At 47.8% G+C, this 14,272-nt stretch overlaps 1 protein-coding gene across 1 annotated transcript in view; it reads left to right on the top strand.

The window, feature by feature from the left end:
* Positions 1–14,272, top strand: part of LOC147886979 (uncharacterized) — an 874,612-nt gene that overhangs the window by 197,456 nt on the left and 662,884 nt on the right. The window contains exons 8-10 of the mRNA XM_087394085.1: positions 3,233–3,435; positions 3,775–3,877; positions 4,129–4,263. Coding sequence (XP_087250211.1) covers positions 3,233–3,435; positions 3,775–3,877; positions 4,129–4,263 — 441 coding nt within the window. The remainder of the gene's footprint in view (positions 1–3,232; positions 3,436–3,774; positions 3,878–4,128; positions 4,264–14,272) is intronic.

Here is a 14,272-nt window from a genome sequence, read left to right as displayed (position 1 = left end):
CTAGCCTTTCTAGCCATTTTTCATCACGGACCTAGGATTGCAGCAAGGATTAATGTGGCCTACTTGAGAATAAAATGTGCAATATGCATTCATACATGATGGGTTTGAGATTATGGAAAGGTGGATCAAAATATATGTGCTTCACCATAACAACTAGATATGGTCTTCTCCCACACTTTTCTAGCCTTTTTGGAGCAACTAGAGAAGGAAGACTCCTCGTCTATAGATGATGACCTCCTAGATGTCGTCCCGCTCTAATGCTAGACTCGCTTGTAACTAGTCGTAGATTTGGCTCTTGGAAGAGGTGATCCCTACTATCCGGCCCACTACTGCTCTGTCCGTGAGGGATTTAACTACTTGCTTGACCTGTTGTTTGTCTTGGGAGAGAGAAGAACCTTGACAGCTGGGGGATTCAAAGGTGCTGCCATTTCAGCTCGTCTAGCCAGACAGAAGTTGCCACCAAGTTCTCTTTCTTCCAAGTTTCAACAATTAACCCAAAGCTCCAAAAAAGAAAGGAAAAGGCCTCGTTGGAGCTGCTCAGATGGTCTGATGCTCAAGCTGAGAATTGAGCTAAACTTTTTCCACGTGCAAGCAGCCCGAGGTGCCACAACACCTCCAGGCTTCTTAAGAAGCGCACTTCACTCAGGTCTTGCTCTAAGGGGCCTTAGAAGGAGACTCGGCCGAGCCCTACCACATGCTGCTGCTGCACCTAAGTGTGGCTGCTTCAAGTAGAGGCAAGAAAGGGCGGGAAAGGAAAGAATAAAAATGTTATGCAAGGGGGGACAGAGACGAGCTCTACGCGAAAAGGGAAAAGGGGGTGAAGAAAAGGAAAGATGAAAGGAAGGGCGGGGAAGAAAGCGTGCACAAGGAACAAGGAGAAAGAGGCAGGGGTGCCAGCAGCTTGCACGTAGGGGGGGAGAAGATTAGGCGGGGGTGAAGAAGGCGTAGGGGAGGCGAAGTTGAGCGATGGTGGAGGAGAAGGTGCCGGGGAGACAGAGGAGAAACGGGGGTGGAGGAGAAAGGAACGGGGGGCAGAAGGAGGCACAGCGAGGGCCGACAGAATGGCGCAGAACGAGGCACGACGGTGGTGGGACAGAATGATGCGGCGGGGGGAGGCAGAACGAAGCGCGGAGGGGGGGGAGGCGGAAATACGCGAATGGGAGGAGAGGAGCAAGGAGGGAGGGAACGGCAAATGAGAAGGGGAGGAGGAGCTTGGGAGCAAGGAGCAGCTATGATCCTCGTAGTGAGGGGACTTACGCTGGGACAAGAGCTGTGGAAGGATTTCTTTATGTCCAGCATACAATCCTGTACACCAACTTTAGGAGGAGACGAGAGTTACAGTACCAATGTCATAGCCAGGTTGGCTTGGGAGACAGTGATCCTCCCCACATAGGAAGGGGGTCTCAACATCATAGAGCTAGATTTACACCGTGCAGGGCCTTTCTTTACAAGATGGTGGTGAGGGGACTTATGCCAGGATAAGAGCCGTGGAAGGATTTCTTAATGTGCAACATACAGTCATGTACACCAACTTTAGGAGGAGATTGGAGTTACAGTATCAAATGGATTTTCACTTCAGCTCACCTCAGGTCTCCTTCTTCCCCTCTTATGGCTAGCTTCAGGAGTACCCTTTAGAGAGTTTCCCCTTCCTCGCGTGAAGAGATATATAGGCAGCCTGTCATGTGGAATGACAACATACTTGAAGATCAAAACAGACCACTTGGTGCATTGCACTATATGTAGTGGTGCAAGTGGGAGAGGGACCTTGGCTCCACAGAGGGGTCTTGGAAAGCTTTCAAAAAGCTTCAAAGGACCATAAGTCTCAATTTTTAAGCAATCTCAGAGGAAGTGTAGAAAGAATTCAGCAGATTGATGCAGCCATTCCAGTGGATTGGATGGAAACAGATGATATGCCTATTTTGTGTTCCATTTGGATGGGCACTTTCTCAGGAGTAGGCATTCCTCTACAGGTTATTATGATCTATGATGCAGATGAGGATGCCTTGGTCTTTGATGTCCTTGCGGGTGGCAGGCTGCTGTCCAGATCGATCGATGATGTTTTATTAGAAATTCCATTTCAGCGGGGTCAGAATTGTTGGATTGGTAGAGCATCAGAGTGGTACTTAGATCCTCACCCATGTCTTGCTACTCTGGGAGCGTGGAGATTGTGGCTTTAATGCAGTGTTTCCATAAAACACTTGCAGTGGGATCCCAAGGAATGGGAATGGATTGATGAAGGGCACTAGGAGAAGAGCCTTCCCTTCTTTTGTTACATTGTTAGTAATGCCAAAAGATTCTCGTTGAGCTGTAGAGGTTGGAGGCCCTCTACAGAACCCATTGGGAGTTATGAGATTTCTGTTGACATACAAAAGAACTTCTAGAGAAGACTTTGGAAGTCCCGCAAGAATAGAAAAATCCCTCTATTCTTTTGGCTTTCTATTCATGGCGGGATTGCAGTGAGCCTTTGGAGATCCAGGTTCGGAGCTGACCATACTTGTCCTCACTACCTTCAGCTGTGGAGTCAATTCATCATTGCCTTTGGGATTGCAGACATGCTAGGATTATTTAGAAGGGGATAGTCTGGATTTTGACCACCCCTTCTTCATGACTTGGGGCTCAGTTGCTTGGCTCTCTCTCTCTCAGCCCCAAGTCTTCTATGAGAAACACGAATCATCTTGGGATTTATTGATTCGATGCCATTTAGTTGAGCCATGCTCTCTGGATGATGTTCTTGCTTCGCCCTTCAGAGCTGTACATGTGTCTCTAGAATCTTCTTGGGAGATACTAGCGAGTATTGTAGGGTGGCATATTTGGAGAGCTAGATGCACAGAGGCATTGGATGGGTCCCAGGTCCACCATTCTTATATCTTGGCTAGTATATGGACAGACAGTATACATACTTTGATGGCCATCTGGGCAACCATGAAGGGGTCCTCACAAGCATCCTCTGCTAGGAGAGCTATATTGTTTAGAGAATGGGGGGGATCCCCTTTCTTCTCTGAGACTACTACAAGGTTGAGATGGCTTTTTCAGCCTCAACCTTGGTTTTTTTCTACCTCCTTCTGGGGAGTGTTTTCTCATGCACCGCATGATGTATTTGTGCCTTGAGCTTCTGCTCTCACAAGTTTTGTTCATACTTGATGGAAGTATTTTTTATGAAATTTTTTTAATTCTGTAAAATTTTGGAGTAAGGATGGATCTCTATATCTTATATTTATCTTTAATTCTGCAGGTGGCTGACAATGCCAACAAAATTTCTGATGGTGAAGTTATTTTCAGTATGTTCTTAATTGAGTGCTCAAGCATTTGTGAAGAGTTGCATCAGAAAGCCATGGAAATTGCCAACAAATTGTCATCTCAAATTTTGGACTCAACAACTTCAAAGAATAAGTCTCTTTGTGAACAGTATGCTAAAATAGACAAGAGATTGAATAAGTAAGTTTTACAGCATGCTTGTCTTCGCAGTATACTTGATTTTTTTGAGTTCATTGTAACAATAGGAATGAGGTGAAATTTTAGAACTTCGGACAATATACATTGAAGAGTTCAAGTTTCCCTTTCTTTTCATATCAAGCACTCGCAATTCAAATGACGTTATAAAATACCAATTCATCATGTCTTTTATATGAGAACTCCCACCAAGGTTCCTAATTTAATCTTTGCTCCAAATTGATGTGCCCATTCAGCTTCTGGTATCTAAAAGTCACTTTCATGTTAACAACACACTTTTTAAAAAATCTGAGATAATAGAATATACATATATTTTGATTGCAGCAACATGGGAAATCCTGAGGATTTGGATGAAGTGAGAAAATTTGTTGCTTCTACAAAGAAAGACCTTATGCAGCTACAGGAAGAAATAAATCAATCCACAAAGGTTTAAGATAATGTAGAGTAGAATGCATAGATAGTTATCTGGCATATTTGTGGGGCTGAAACTCAGTCAAATTATAGGGTTTCAATTCATATCATTTTTTCACATTGCAATACTAAAATTCAGATTGTAGCTCCACTCTTGTATAGAAGAACAGTGTATCTTAAGACAAATTTGTAGCTTCCTGCACTTTTTAGCATCCAATATATTATACATTATGCTAACATTTTGCAGTCTCTTTACTTCATTGATAGGTTTGGGCAATGCTGAGTCGTAAACAGTACAGTATCCCGGACGAAGACATGGATTTGTACTGGGTCACATTTGGTTGGCCCCAAAAAATTGGCTTTTCTCTGGAAGAATGCGAAACAAAAATGTCACAAGTCAAGGTAAGCAGTCACAGTCAAGATTTCTATAAAATGGCATACACAGTCCACGAACTGGAATTTAGATTTTCATCTCCAGTCTCAGAATTTGCCTTTGTCACCAGCTTCCCCTCCTAATTAGCTAGTTTCTGTTTCTGTCTCTGCTCCCATTCTGCCGAGTTCCTTGCATATATTTTTCTCTCTGTGCCCGATTCAGAATTTCTTCAGGTGAGTACCTTTTTGTTCTCTCCTTGTTCCTTTTCCTCCTGGCCTGAGTTGTTCCGTTGTAGGTGTACACTCCAGGTACTGTCCTGGTTGCTATGTTTGGTTTCCCTGTTGACAGTCTTTGACTATGACCAATATAGTTTTGTCTCATGGACGCTTTCAGATCTCTGTAGAAATCATCATGTTCGTTTTCTTCCTTTCATGGTAGATTGTGTGCATTAACCATACATTGGGACAATCTGAGCTACAAAACTACTTCGAGCAGGGAGAATTAGGAAACTACTTACTCTAGATTTGGGTATTTATGATCTTACTTATTTGGTACCTAACTTGTGGGTGTTATCTTTTGAAGTTAGTCTCTTTTTTAATTGGCATCCTGCAACAGTTGGGAATTATTTCAGTCTAATTTAATTATCGTCTCTTACAATCAAGAATATCTAACAGCTTAACATTCATATACATGTGCCTTCTGACTCTTATGCATTTCACAGACCTGATTTAGAACAAGTGGGGGCTCAGTATGCCAGCCACTTCATCCCATAAGTATCAGAGTCAGCCTCACTATCTCACAGAGCGAGAAGCTTTGGTTTAAAATTATTGTTAGACCGGATGTCATCAACCAAGTGCTGTTTTTCTATGCTCCAAAGAGAGAGATATGGAATCAAAATATATATTGTTTCAGAAACCATAAAAAAAGGGATGAGCAAGCTTCACAAAACCCTGTAGATACATCACGCATGTAGGTAAAACTTTGATCTATCGTGAGAAAACAATGAGGTGCATGGAGTGGGAGAGCCAAGAATGGTGATCTTCATCATCGGCAGTGCCAAGAAACGACCAATAAGGGTCCTATATAACTTTTCAACATTCATCATGCTCCCTTTCGTATCGTATCATGCACCATCTAGTGCTCAATGGTAGACATTGGTGATTAAGTTTTGTATTTTGTAGCTGACCATCTTCCAATTCACTTTGATTGAACAATAGCAATGTAGTCTTTATGCTTATTGGCTTCAGGACTAGAACAGAAGGAGAGTCTTTTAGAAGAAAAGTGTTGAACAATGTGGGTATATCTCCTCTTGAAGATAGGGTGTGATTTTTTGGTGAGCTTTTTGTCATGAGCTTTTTTTCAAATTTCATGAATATTGCGAGCTTTTCATTCACCTGAGAGAGAGAGGGGGGGGGGAGTCATGGAGTGGGGTGGGTTGAAAGTTTGGGTTGTGGTTGCAGTTAAGAGGAGAAGGGGGGGAAGGGGAGATAAAGGAAAGGGGGAGGGACGGGCGCATGGGTAAGGTGGCATGGAGAAGGGAGGGGAGGGGAGTTGGAACATATATTCGTTATCATAGTGGAGAACGTAGGAGAGCATGTGGGAAATTTGTTCATTTTCAAAGTGTATAATTTGATAGGTTTGACCTCATATTTGGATTCCTTGTCGAATTTTAGTCATTTAGAGTACCAACATGACCATATTCTGATAAAAAATTTAAAAATGGTGTTTTTGTCATGAATTCATTTTGGCCTATTTTTTTTAAAATAAAGAGTGATATATTCCATTCAAAACAAATCATACAACAGGTGGGAGAGAAAGTACTCTATCCCTAGCCTCAACAATGTGGCAAAAAAGCCATGGAGGTGGTCTAAAATGCCACCACATCCCAAAAGGGGTCAAGTGAAAAAATAAAGAGCAGTCCCATGTCCTCATGAAGGATAGAAGTCTCCCACGAGCTGCCAAAGAAGCGCATGTACACCTCTCTCACTGACTCCTAAGAGTGAAGATAATCTCTGCCCAAATGGAAGCGAGAGTGTCAGCCTCCGTGCATAAATGGTCCCCAAGGACAAAAGAACATCGCGAACACCATATCCGCCATAGGGTAATGCTGGAAATCACCTCCCAGGCTGACCCTGCAGCTGAAGTAGGCACGGAATCCTGTGTTGGTACTGGTACCAAAAGTAAATCATGCGGCTCCATGATGTTGGCCTTCGTGGGACCCCGTCTCTGGCGACGCTGCATGAAGAAACCGAGGTCTCCTGGCTCTGATTCAAAGAGAGTAAAGGCTCCAGATCCTCTCCCCCAAAGAGCAGCGCCCCACGTCATCAGAAAGGACTCAGATGTAACATATGAGAACAACCTGAAGATACCTGTCCATACCACTCTAGAGCTGGTGCAACTCCATAAACAATGCTTGCTAGATTCCTCCGCAAGCTGACAATGCATACACAAGGAGGGTCTACCCATCTGTTGGAGCCAAGTACCCACAGGTATTCCCCTATGTATAGTGAACCAAAGAAAGTAGGAGACTTTCCTTGCTCTACTGATGCCCCAAAAGTGAGTCCAGTAGCTCAGCAAGAGCTCTGCAGTAAGTCCCTGTGCGTGCCAATGCTGGGAGGTAGATGGAATGTGATGAGAGTCTCTCTGTTGAAGCCTATAACCTGCCCTCGTCGAGTACTGGAAGAAAGAAAGAGGACGAACGCCTGCCACCGAAGCAAGCCATGCCCACTCACCTGGGTCCCAGTCAAGCTCCGCAAGAGGTCGACCCTGAAAAATCCAAAGTCTCCATCTAATATCCTCTACAATGGTCAACCTAGAAGGATCTGTGGCCCATGCCTTACCCAGGCAACCAATGACCCTGACTCTCTGCCAAAGAAGCTCCTGACGAGATCCAGGGGCTGAGTGGGATACAATCTGTAAGAGGAGTCGGTCTCAAAATAAATAAACGGTGCCGGTCCTAAGCGAACTCCAATACATAGCCCAGCCTCACTAAAACAACCTGACCAAGTAGAAATGGGATCAACATAGGCTGGATCTGTAAGTACAACCCTCCACTCCTGAGGAATAGCTCTCATGATCAGTAATCTGGTGGCAGCAATCTGTCCAAGTGGCCCATGTCTATCTCTGATCACCTCCTCTGACATCTCTACACCTTCCCTAAACCAATCTCCGACTGTCACGACCCCCTGAGCATGCCATCTGGCCAAGGGAGTCCTAAGTTCTGTACCAAGGGAAGATCCCAGGTACCGAACTAGGGGGTTATTGTAAAGTGGCTATTGGGCAATTTCCTCTCTGGAGGAGGGAACTGCTCTGATGAGGTGCTGTTGAAAAAGATCCCATATCTGAACAAGCCTTTTCACAAGTGGTGAGGAAGGCTGAGAATGCTGGTCCGTCAGGAAGATCCAACTGACTCTACCTGCCCACTGACTTGCTGCTCTGGGGGTGCACTGGTGAATCCCATGGAGTAGGAACTGCTTCCACGGCTGATCTCCTGGAGTCAAACTCCTCTAACAAGAAGTTTGACTAAAAGGGATCTGCTCTGCATCTCCGGATCAAGAACCCCAAGTCCTTCCTACGAGAAAGGTAAAGTGATAGTATCCCATGAAACTCTGGCCCTAGTGTCCTCAGAACCATCCCCACCACTCCACAGAAAGTTCCGAAGCAATCTCCTCACCTGATGAATCGAGTCAGCATGAAAGCACCAACATGATGCAACAAACCACATAGCCGCTAGTAGAACCTGGTTGAACCTGGTTGAGTACCAGTGCTCTTCCGGCCAAAGAGAGTCTAGCCGTACTCCAGTAGGCTAGCTTTCTCCAGATACTCTCAAGAACTGGGGCAAATTGTTGCGTCGGGAACACCTCAATGCCAACCTGGAAGCCTAGATATCTCGTGGAGGTGCCTCTGGGTATCCATACAAATCCTCTATCTCCTCCCCATGCTAGGGTATCCTGCTGATCTCCAGTCCAGATGCCTTTTGATTTGTTCCAATTGACAAGTCCCCCTGAGGCTAGGCAGAACTTGTCAATTGCATCCGCAGCAGTAGCAAGACTATATGCATCTCCTCTGACTGCCAATGCCGTATCATGAGCAAACTCAGTGTCCAGAAGCTCCTGCTCCTGCCGGATAGGCAGATGAAGGCCCAAAGTGCCATGACTGGTAGCCTGCATAAAGTATCCCATAGCCTCCGCTACGAAAAGGAAAAGGTAAGGTGCAAGCGGGCATCCCTGTCGTACCGATCTGGATAGCTGAAAAGCCGGTCCTCTTCCTCCACAGACCACCATCCTGCTAGAAGAGTGAGAGTAAAGTGAGGAGACCCATAAAATCCATCTATCATTGAAGCCTAGCCTCCTCATAGTGCCCTCCAAGAAACCCCAGTCCTGTCATAGGCCTTCTCAAAATCGAGAAGGAGAACATCAATCTCCTGCTGACTCTCCTTCGCCCAGTGAGTGGCCTCCCAAAAAGTGAAGATATTATCCAAGATACTCCTATCTTGGACAAATCCTGTCTGAGTAGCTCTGATGATATCTGGCAACATAGGCTTTAAACGAAGGGCCAATGTCTTCGCTAGGATCTTATAGGCTGTCCCTAAAAGTGTAATGGGTCTCCAATTACATAGGACTGTCTTGTCTCCCCCTTTCGGGATGAGACAAATCATACCTATGCATAATGCCTCACCCAAAGATCCTGTATCGAGAGCCTCTAAAAAGGCAGAAAGTAGATGAGTTCCAATCGTATCCCAGAGAGCTCTAAAAAGAAGGGGCGACAGACCATCCTCCCTCGGGCATCTATCTCTTGGCAGCTCATGTAACGCATCTGTGATCTCCAGGAGTGATAGCGGGCTATCCAAAACATGACTCATCCTGTCTGAGACCATCTGGGGGACATGACTCCAAATCTCCTCTCTGGCTCTAATCATCTCCTCGGTGGCTGGATCGGCGGTGTAAAGAGTGGAATAGAAATCAGAAGTGATCTCAACAAGACGATGAGGATCCGTCTGAAGAGGCCCGGCCTCATCCACAAGTCTACAAAGACTTTCTAAAGAGTATCTCTGACCCATTGCCCTGAAGAACTCTCTAGAGCATCTATCCCCCTTCTGTATCCAGAAGGTCTAATGGGAGTAAAACCTGAACTAGGCCCTCCTGCCCTGAATCTCCTCTAGTCTCTCTTGAGCCTCTGAAAGCTGCCCTCTGATGAAAAGAGAATGAGGAAAGCTCTGAATCAATCTCTGAAGTCTGGATACCTCCGCTCTTGCGTTCCGATCTCTGATTCTGAGCTTTTCCTTCTCCTCTTTTGCCCTCAACTGGCAGGCCATGCTGACTCTAGCCAAAGCCCCCTCTACCCACATCAACCAGCCCTGATCCTCAGGAGTGTCCTCTGTCAACCAAGCCTCTCTCAACCGTTCCACGAAATCTGTGTCCTGAAAAACAAAGTCCGGAACTCTCACAAAGCCTGTGCTCTCCAATCGAGAGGTAGGGAGAATTTGTAATAGGACTGGAGCATGGTCAGATAAAACATAACCCAGGCGGATCCCAATTTGTCCTCCTCTGGCCTGGCCCCAATGGCCAATATAAAACTTGTCAAGCCTAGCCAAAGAGAGAGAGCCATGGAAAACCCCAGACCAAGAGAACTGAAGACTATCAACCAAGTGACGAAAGCCATCCAATCGAGCTGCATCATGAAGTCCAGCATGCAAAACAAAACTATCCCACTCCACTCTCTCCCTATCAGAAAGTCCACCCTCTGTCTGGACCGACTTGTCTTTAGAGAATTCAACCATGTTGAAATCTCCTCCAACAATCCAGGTGTCTGCATGAGGAAGGGACTCTCTGAGCTGTCTCCAAAATGCATGTCTGCGGGCTGGATCCATGGGAGCATACACATTGAGAACACCAACTACTGTGCTCTCAATCTGAAGAATAACATAGCATGCCCTGCTCTCCACTAGTGTACCCTCTTGGGTGATCTCTGGGGCCCACCTGGCTGAAACTGAAATGCAAACTCCTCCCCTCGTACCATCCGATGGGCTCCAATATGTCCGGCTCTATCCTCTGAGTAAGGATCTGCATCTGTCAATCTTGTCCTCGGAGAGCTTATGCTCTTGGATAAGCACAATGTCTGGAGGGGACCCTGAGGAAATAAATAGAAGGGAGTCCCTAAGCAACTGCAGTCTAGGAACTCCGGATCTACGACTATCTGCATCTGAAATAAATTTGCGGCCGTTCAGTCCTCTCACATTCCAAGAAATGATGGACAGCCTAGACATCGGATGGAAGTGATGGGATGCCAGTGGCAGCGGCACAAATGACTCTCTCTAACGGCGCAATCCAAAGTCAGTCTCTGATCAAGCTCCAAATCTGCCCCAACTCATGTAAAATGGCTCCATCCAAGGGAATAATACTCTGGCGCGAACTGAGGAGCTGAAAGTCAAACCAACCAGCACTCCTCGGCAAATCAAAGTCTCCCTGAACCTCAAAGAACAGAAACAGAAAGGCCCTGCCACCGAAGCTAGGTCGAAGAGTCCTAGAGCAAGAATGAATCTGTGAGCCAACAATATGGTGAACCGATGAAAACTGAGTCATGCTCAAAAGCTGTCTATCAATCTCGCTGTCAAGTAGCTCAGCTGACCAACTTTCGTTTCCCTAAGAACGAAAGCTGCCTGTAGAGAAACGAAGAATGTGTCCCTCTCTAGATAGAGTAACAGATCCCAAGTATTCCTCTACCTCCTCTGACCGTCGACAAAATACCGGGAGAAGTTCCAATCTAGTGAGGGAGTTTGTAGAGACCCCTCGAGCCAAAAAGGACGAAAACTCAACGTGCAGACCTCTGTCAACCATCCTGGGGTCAGGTCTAGGAGTCAGAAGAGCTGAAAAAGGCTGAGCCTTCCTAACTCTACACCTGGAATAGGTGAGAGGGAGAGGAAGAATCTGCGACGAAGTGCATGTACGCAAGAGTGATTGAAAATCTCGCTCAATCTCATCCGCTAGGATCTCCCAACCCTCACGCCTGTCTAGGTACGCCTGTCTAGGTACTGAGCGAAATCTGTGACCGCACTCGCAAAAGATCTGGATAAACCAGGAGTGAAAAGCTGCGAGGACGAGGCTGTACTGGGAGGGGTGTCTGAGAGGACACTCCTCATAGCAACAAAAGAAGGTGCTGTACGACAGGGAAGAGAGAGAGGTCTCGAGGGAACCTCATACAGGCGCATGAAACTCGGACGGGCTATGACTCTGACTTGTGTCGTGAAATACCTCTCTCTCACTGGACTGTTGTGAAGAGTCATCCATCACCGTGTCCGCAGCCTGAGCAGTCTCCTGCTGGATAACTGTCTCAGAAACCAATAAATGAACCTCCGGGGTAGAAGTGTCAAGAGTCATCAAATCTTGAGCTACTGTCTCCTGCACAGTGTGAGGCTATGCCTGTGGATGGTCCTCTGTATGGCCTCTTTGGGTGTCTCAGTTACGGTTTTCCGATTGCTTGGCAGAGGGTACTTTTCTTTTGGCCTTCAATCTGCAGAAGAGGCTTAAAGAGTACTTATGAGCTCACCGATTCAGTTTCAGAGCAGAGTCATCCATTTGTGGCCTTGGCAGAAGCACTTCAGTTCCACTTCCCCTGGACCGAGACAGGTCTCCTTTTGAATCCTTTTCCCTGGACTTCTTGATGAGGTCAGCTCTTGTCGCAAAGCTGTGGAGCATATGGCTAGTGTGGCAGGTACAGTCATCCCTTCAGGTGCTAGACTTTCCTATGCTCAATCACTTACTGGCACAGGGGTTACGAGGGTCAGACTCATTGCAGATTTCCCCCCTCCTCGACCTTTGCCTACTTTGATTTTGTACTCCCCTGGAGATGGGGTCCAGATGCAGCAGAGGGTTTTGTACGAGGGTCTTCCTGATCAGTGTCTTTTTTGTTGGAAGAGAGGTCACTTTATTAGGGATTGCCCCAATCGTCGGCATCGATCAGAGACTCCGGATACATCTCATCCTCCAAGTGACCCAAAACCTACAGCTCAGCCTCCAGGGGTCTCTGAGCCTGCTTCGACTCATTCAGCAGAGCGAGAGGAGATTCCTCTGGGGGAGCCTCCAGTGAACTCAAAGGACTTGGAGGTGCCTCCAGCGGAACAAATTTCACGGAGAGCTCGGAGGAGACGGAGACAGAGGGAGAGTCAGCAGTATGAGCAGCCTCCAGGGGCCTCTGAGCCTGCTTCGACTCATTTTACAAAGCGAGAGGAGACTTTTTTGGGGGAGCCTCCAGTGCCTCCCACGGAATAGCTTTCACGGAGAGCTCGGAGGAGACGGAGACAGAGGGAGAGTCAGCGGTACGAGCAGCCCCAGGTACGAGCTCACAGTTGGCAGAGAGTTGAGACACATGTGCAGGAGACCCCGGAAAGGGGAGATACAGAGGACCATCCGCAGGCACGTCTTGACACTGTGCAAGAGATGGTAGCTCAGGGAGTTGAGACACACGTGCAGGTGTACACCCAATCACGTAACCGTTGGCCTCTACCGAGTAGAAAGCCAATGATGTGGGTCGAACGAAAACCCTCCTCTGCTACCTCAATCATCTGCACAATGTCGGGAGGAAAAGAAACAGTGACTTCAATCTCCTCAGGTTCGACGACGGGAGTGGCATTAATGTCCTCCATTGTCTCAGCTTACGCTGTCCTGAGGGGAGGAGCTACCTCTGCTGAAAATACCCACCAAGAACTCGCAACCAACCACAAGTAAAACCCCAAAGAAACCTGTAAAAAGAATGCTCCGATCTTCAGCCTGCGTGGGATGCAAACAGGTCGCTCAGTGCTGAAGCAGACAGCTCCGCCAATGCCTAGAAACAGCCAAGGATCTCAGCTCCCCAGAACACGAGTCGAACAGTCCCGGAGAGGGCCCTGAAACTGCCTAACCTGAAGCAAGGGAGGGGCAGGCAATCAGCAATGGAGAGGGCCTGAAAGGCGGCCTGGTGCGGCCAGGACAGCAGGGTGAAGGGGGGGGGCACGAAATTCAGGCTGAAGTGGGGGGACGACCTGAGCAGGACGCTGCCTAGGGGGCCTGCACGACCGAGGCAGCAGGGTGCAGGGCCAAAGGCCTGCGCGGCCGAGGCAACAGGGTGCAAGTGACCTGTGAGCTGGGCGTTGCCAAGGGGCCTGCGTGGCCAGGTAGCTAGGGAGCGTAGTACTGCCAGGGGGCCTGCAGGGCCAGGCAGCAAGGGAGCGGAGGCTGCCAAGGGGCCTGGGGGGGCACGAAATTCAGGCTGAAGTGGGGGGGTGACTTGACCAGGACGCTGCCTAGGGGGCCTGCGCGACCGAGGCAGCAGGGCGCAGGGCCAAAGGCCTGCGCGGCCGAGGCAACAGGGCGCAAGTGACCTGTGAGCTGGGCGCTGCCAAGGGGCCTGCGCGGCCAGGCAGCTAGGGAGCATAGTGCTGCCAGGGGGCCTGCGCGGCCAGGCAGCAAGGGAGCGGGGCGAGGGAGCGGGGGCTGCCAAGGGGCCTGCGCGGCCAGGCAGCTAGGGAGCAGGGGCTGCCAAGGGGCCTGCGTGGCCAGGCAGCTAGGGAGCGGGGGCTGCCAAGGGGCCTGTGCGGCCAGGCAGCTAGGGAGCGGGGGCTGCCAAGGGGCCTGCGCGGCCAGGCAGCTAGGGAGCGGGGGCTGGGCAGGCAGCAGCAGACGGGGAGCTCCTCCTACGATCAGCTTTGGTAGTACTACATTTGGGATCTTAAATTTTTTTTAAAAAAAAAAAAAAAAAACATTTGGCCTGTTTTGGGCTTATTTTGAGTCTGCACGACTCAAAATAGGCCCAAAACAGGCCAAAATGACAAAAACACCATTTTTTCAATTTTTATCGGAATATGGTCATGTTGATACTCAAAATGACCGGAATTCACGAGGAATCCAAATATGAGGTCAAAAGTTTCAAATTATACACTTTTAAAATGAATATATCTCCCATAGTTCCTCCCTTCTACTTTGAATATGGACATATCTTCCATAAATTTTTGCCTCCTACTACCACTCATATCCGTCCCCCCTTGTGCATAGTAAACACTCTTCC

This window comes from Dipteris shenzhenensis, chromosome 23, assembly GCF_047967505.1.
Source record: "Dipteris shenzhenensis isolate YYH24624 ecotype China chromosome 23, Dip_SZ_1.0, whole genome shotgun sequence".
NCBI classification, from domain to species: domain Eukaryota; kingdom Viridiplantae; phylum Streptophyta; class Polypodiopsida; order Gleicheniales; family Dipteridaceae; genus Dipteris; species Dipteris shenzhenensis.
The sequence above is the reverse complement of the archived record's forward strand: the minus strand, read 5'-3'. Positions and strand labels throughout refer to the sequence as shown.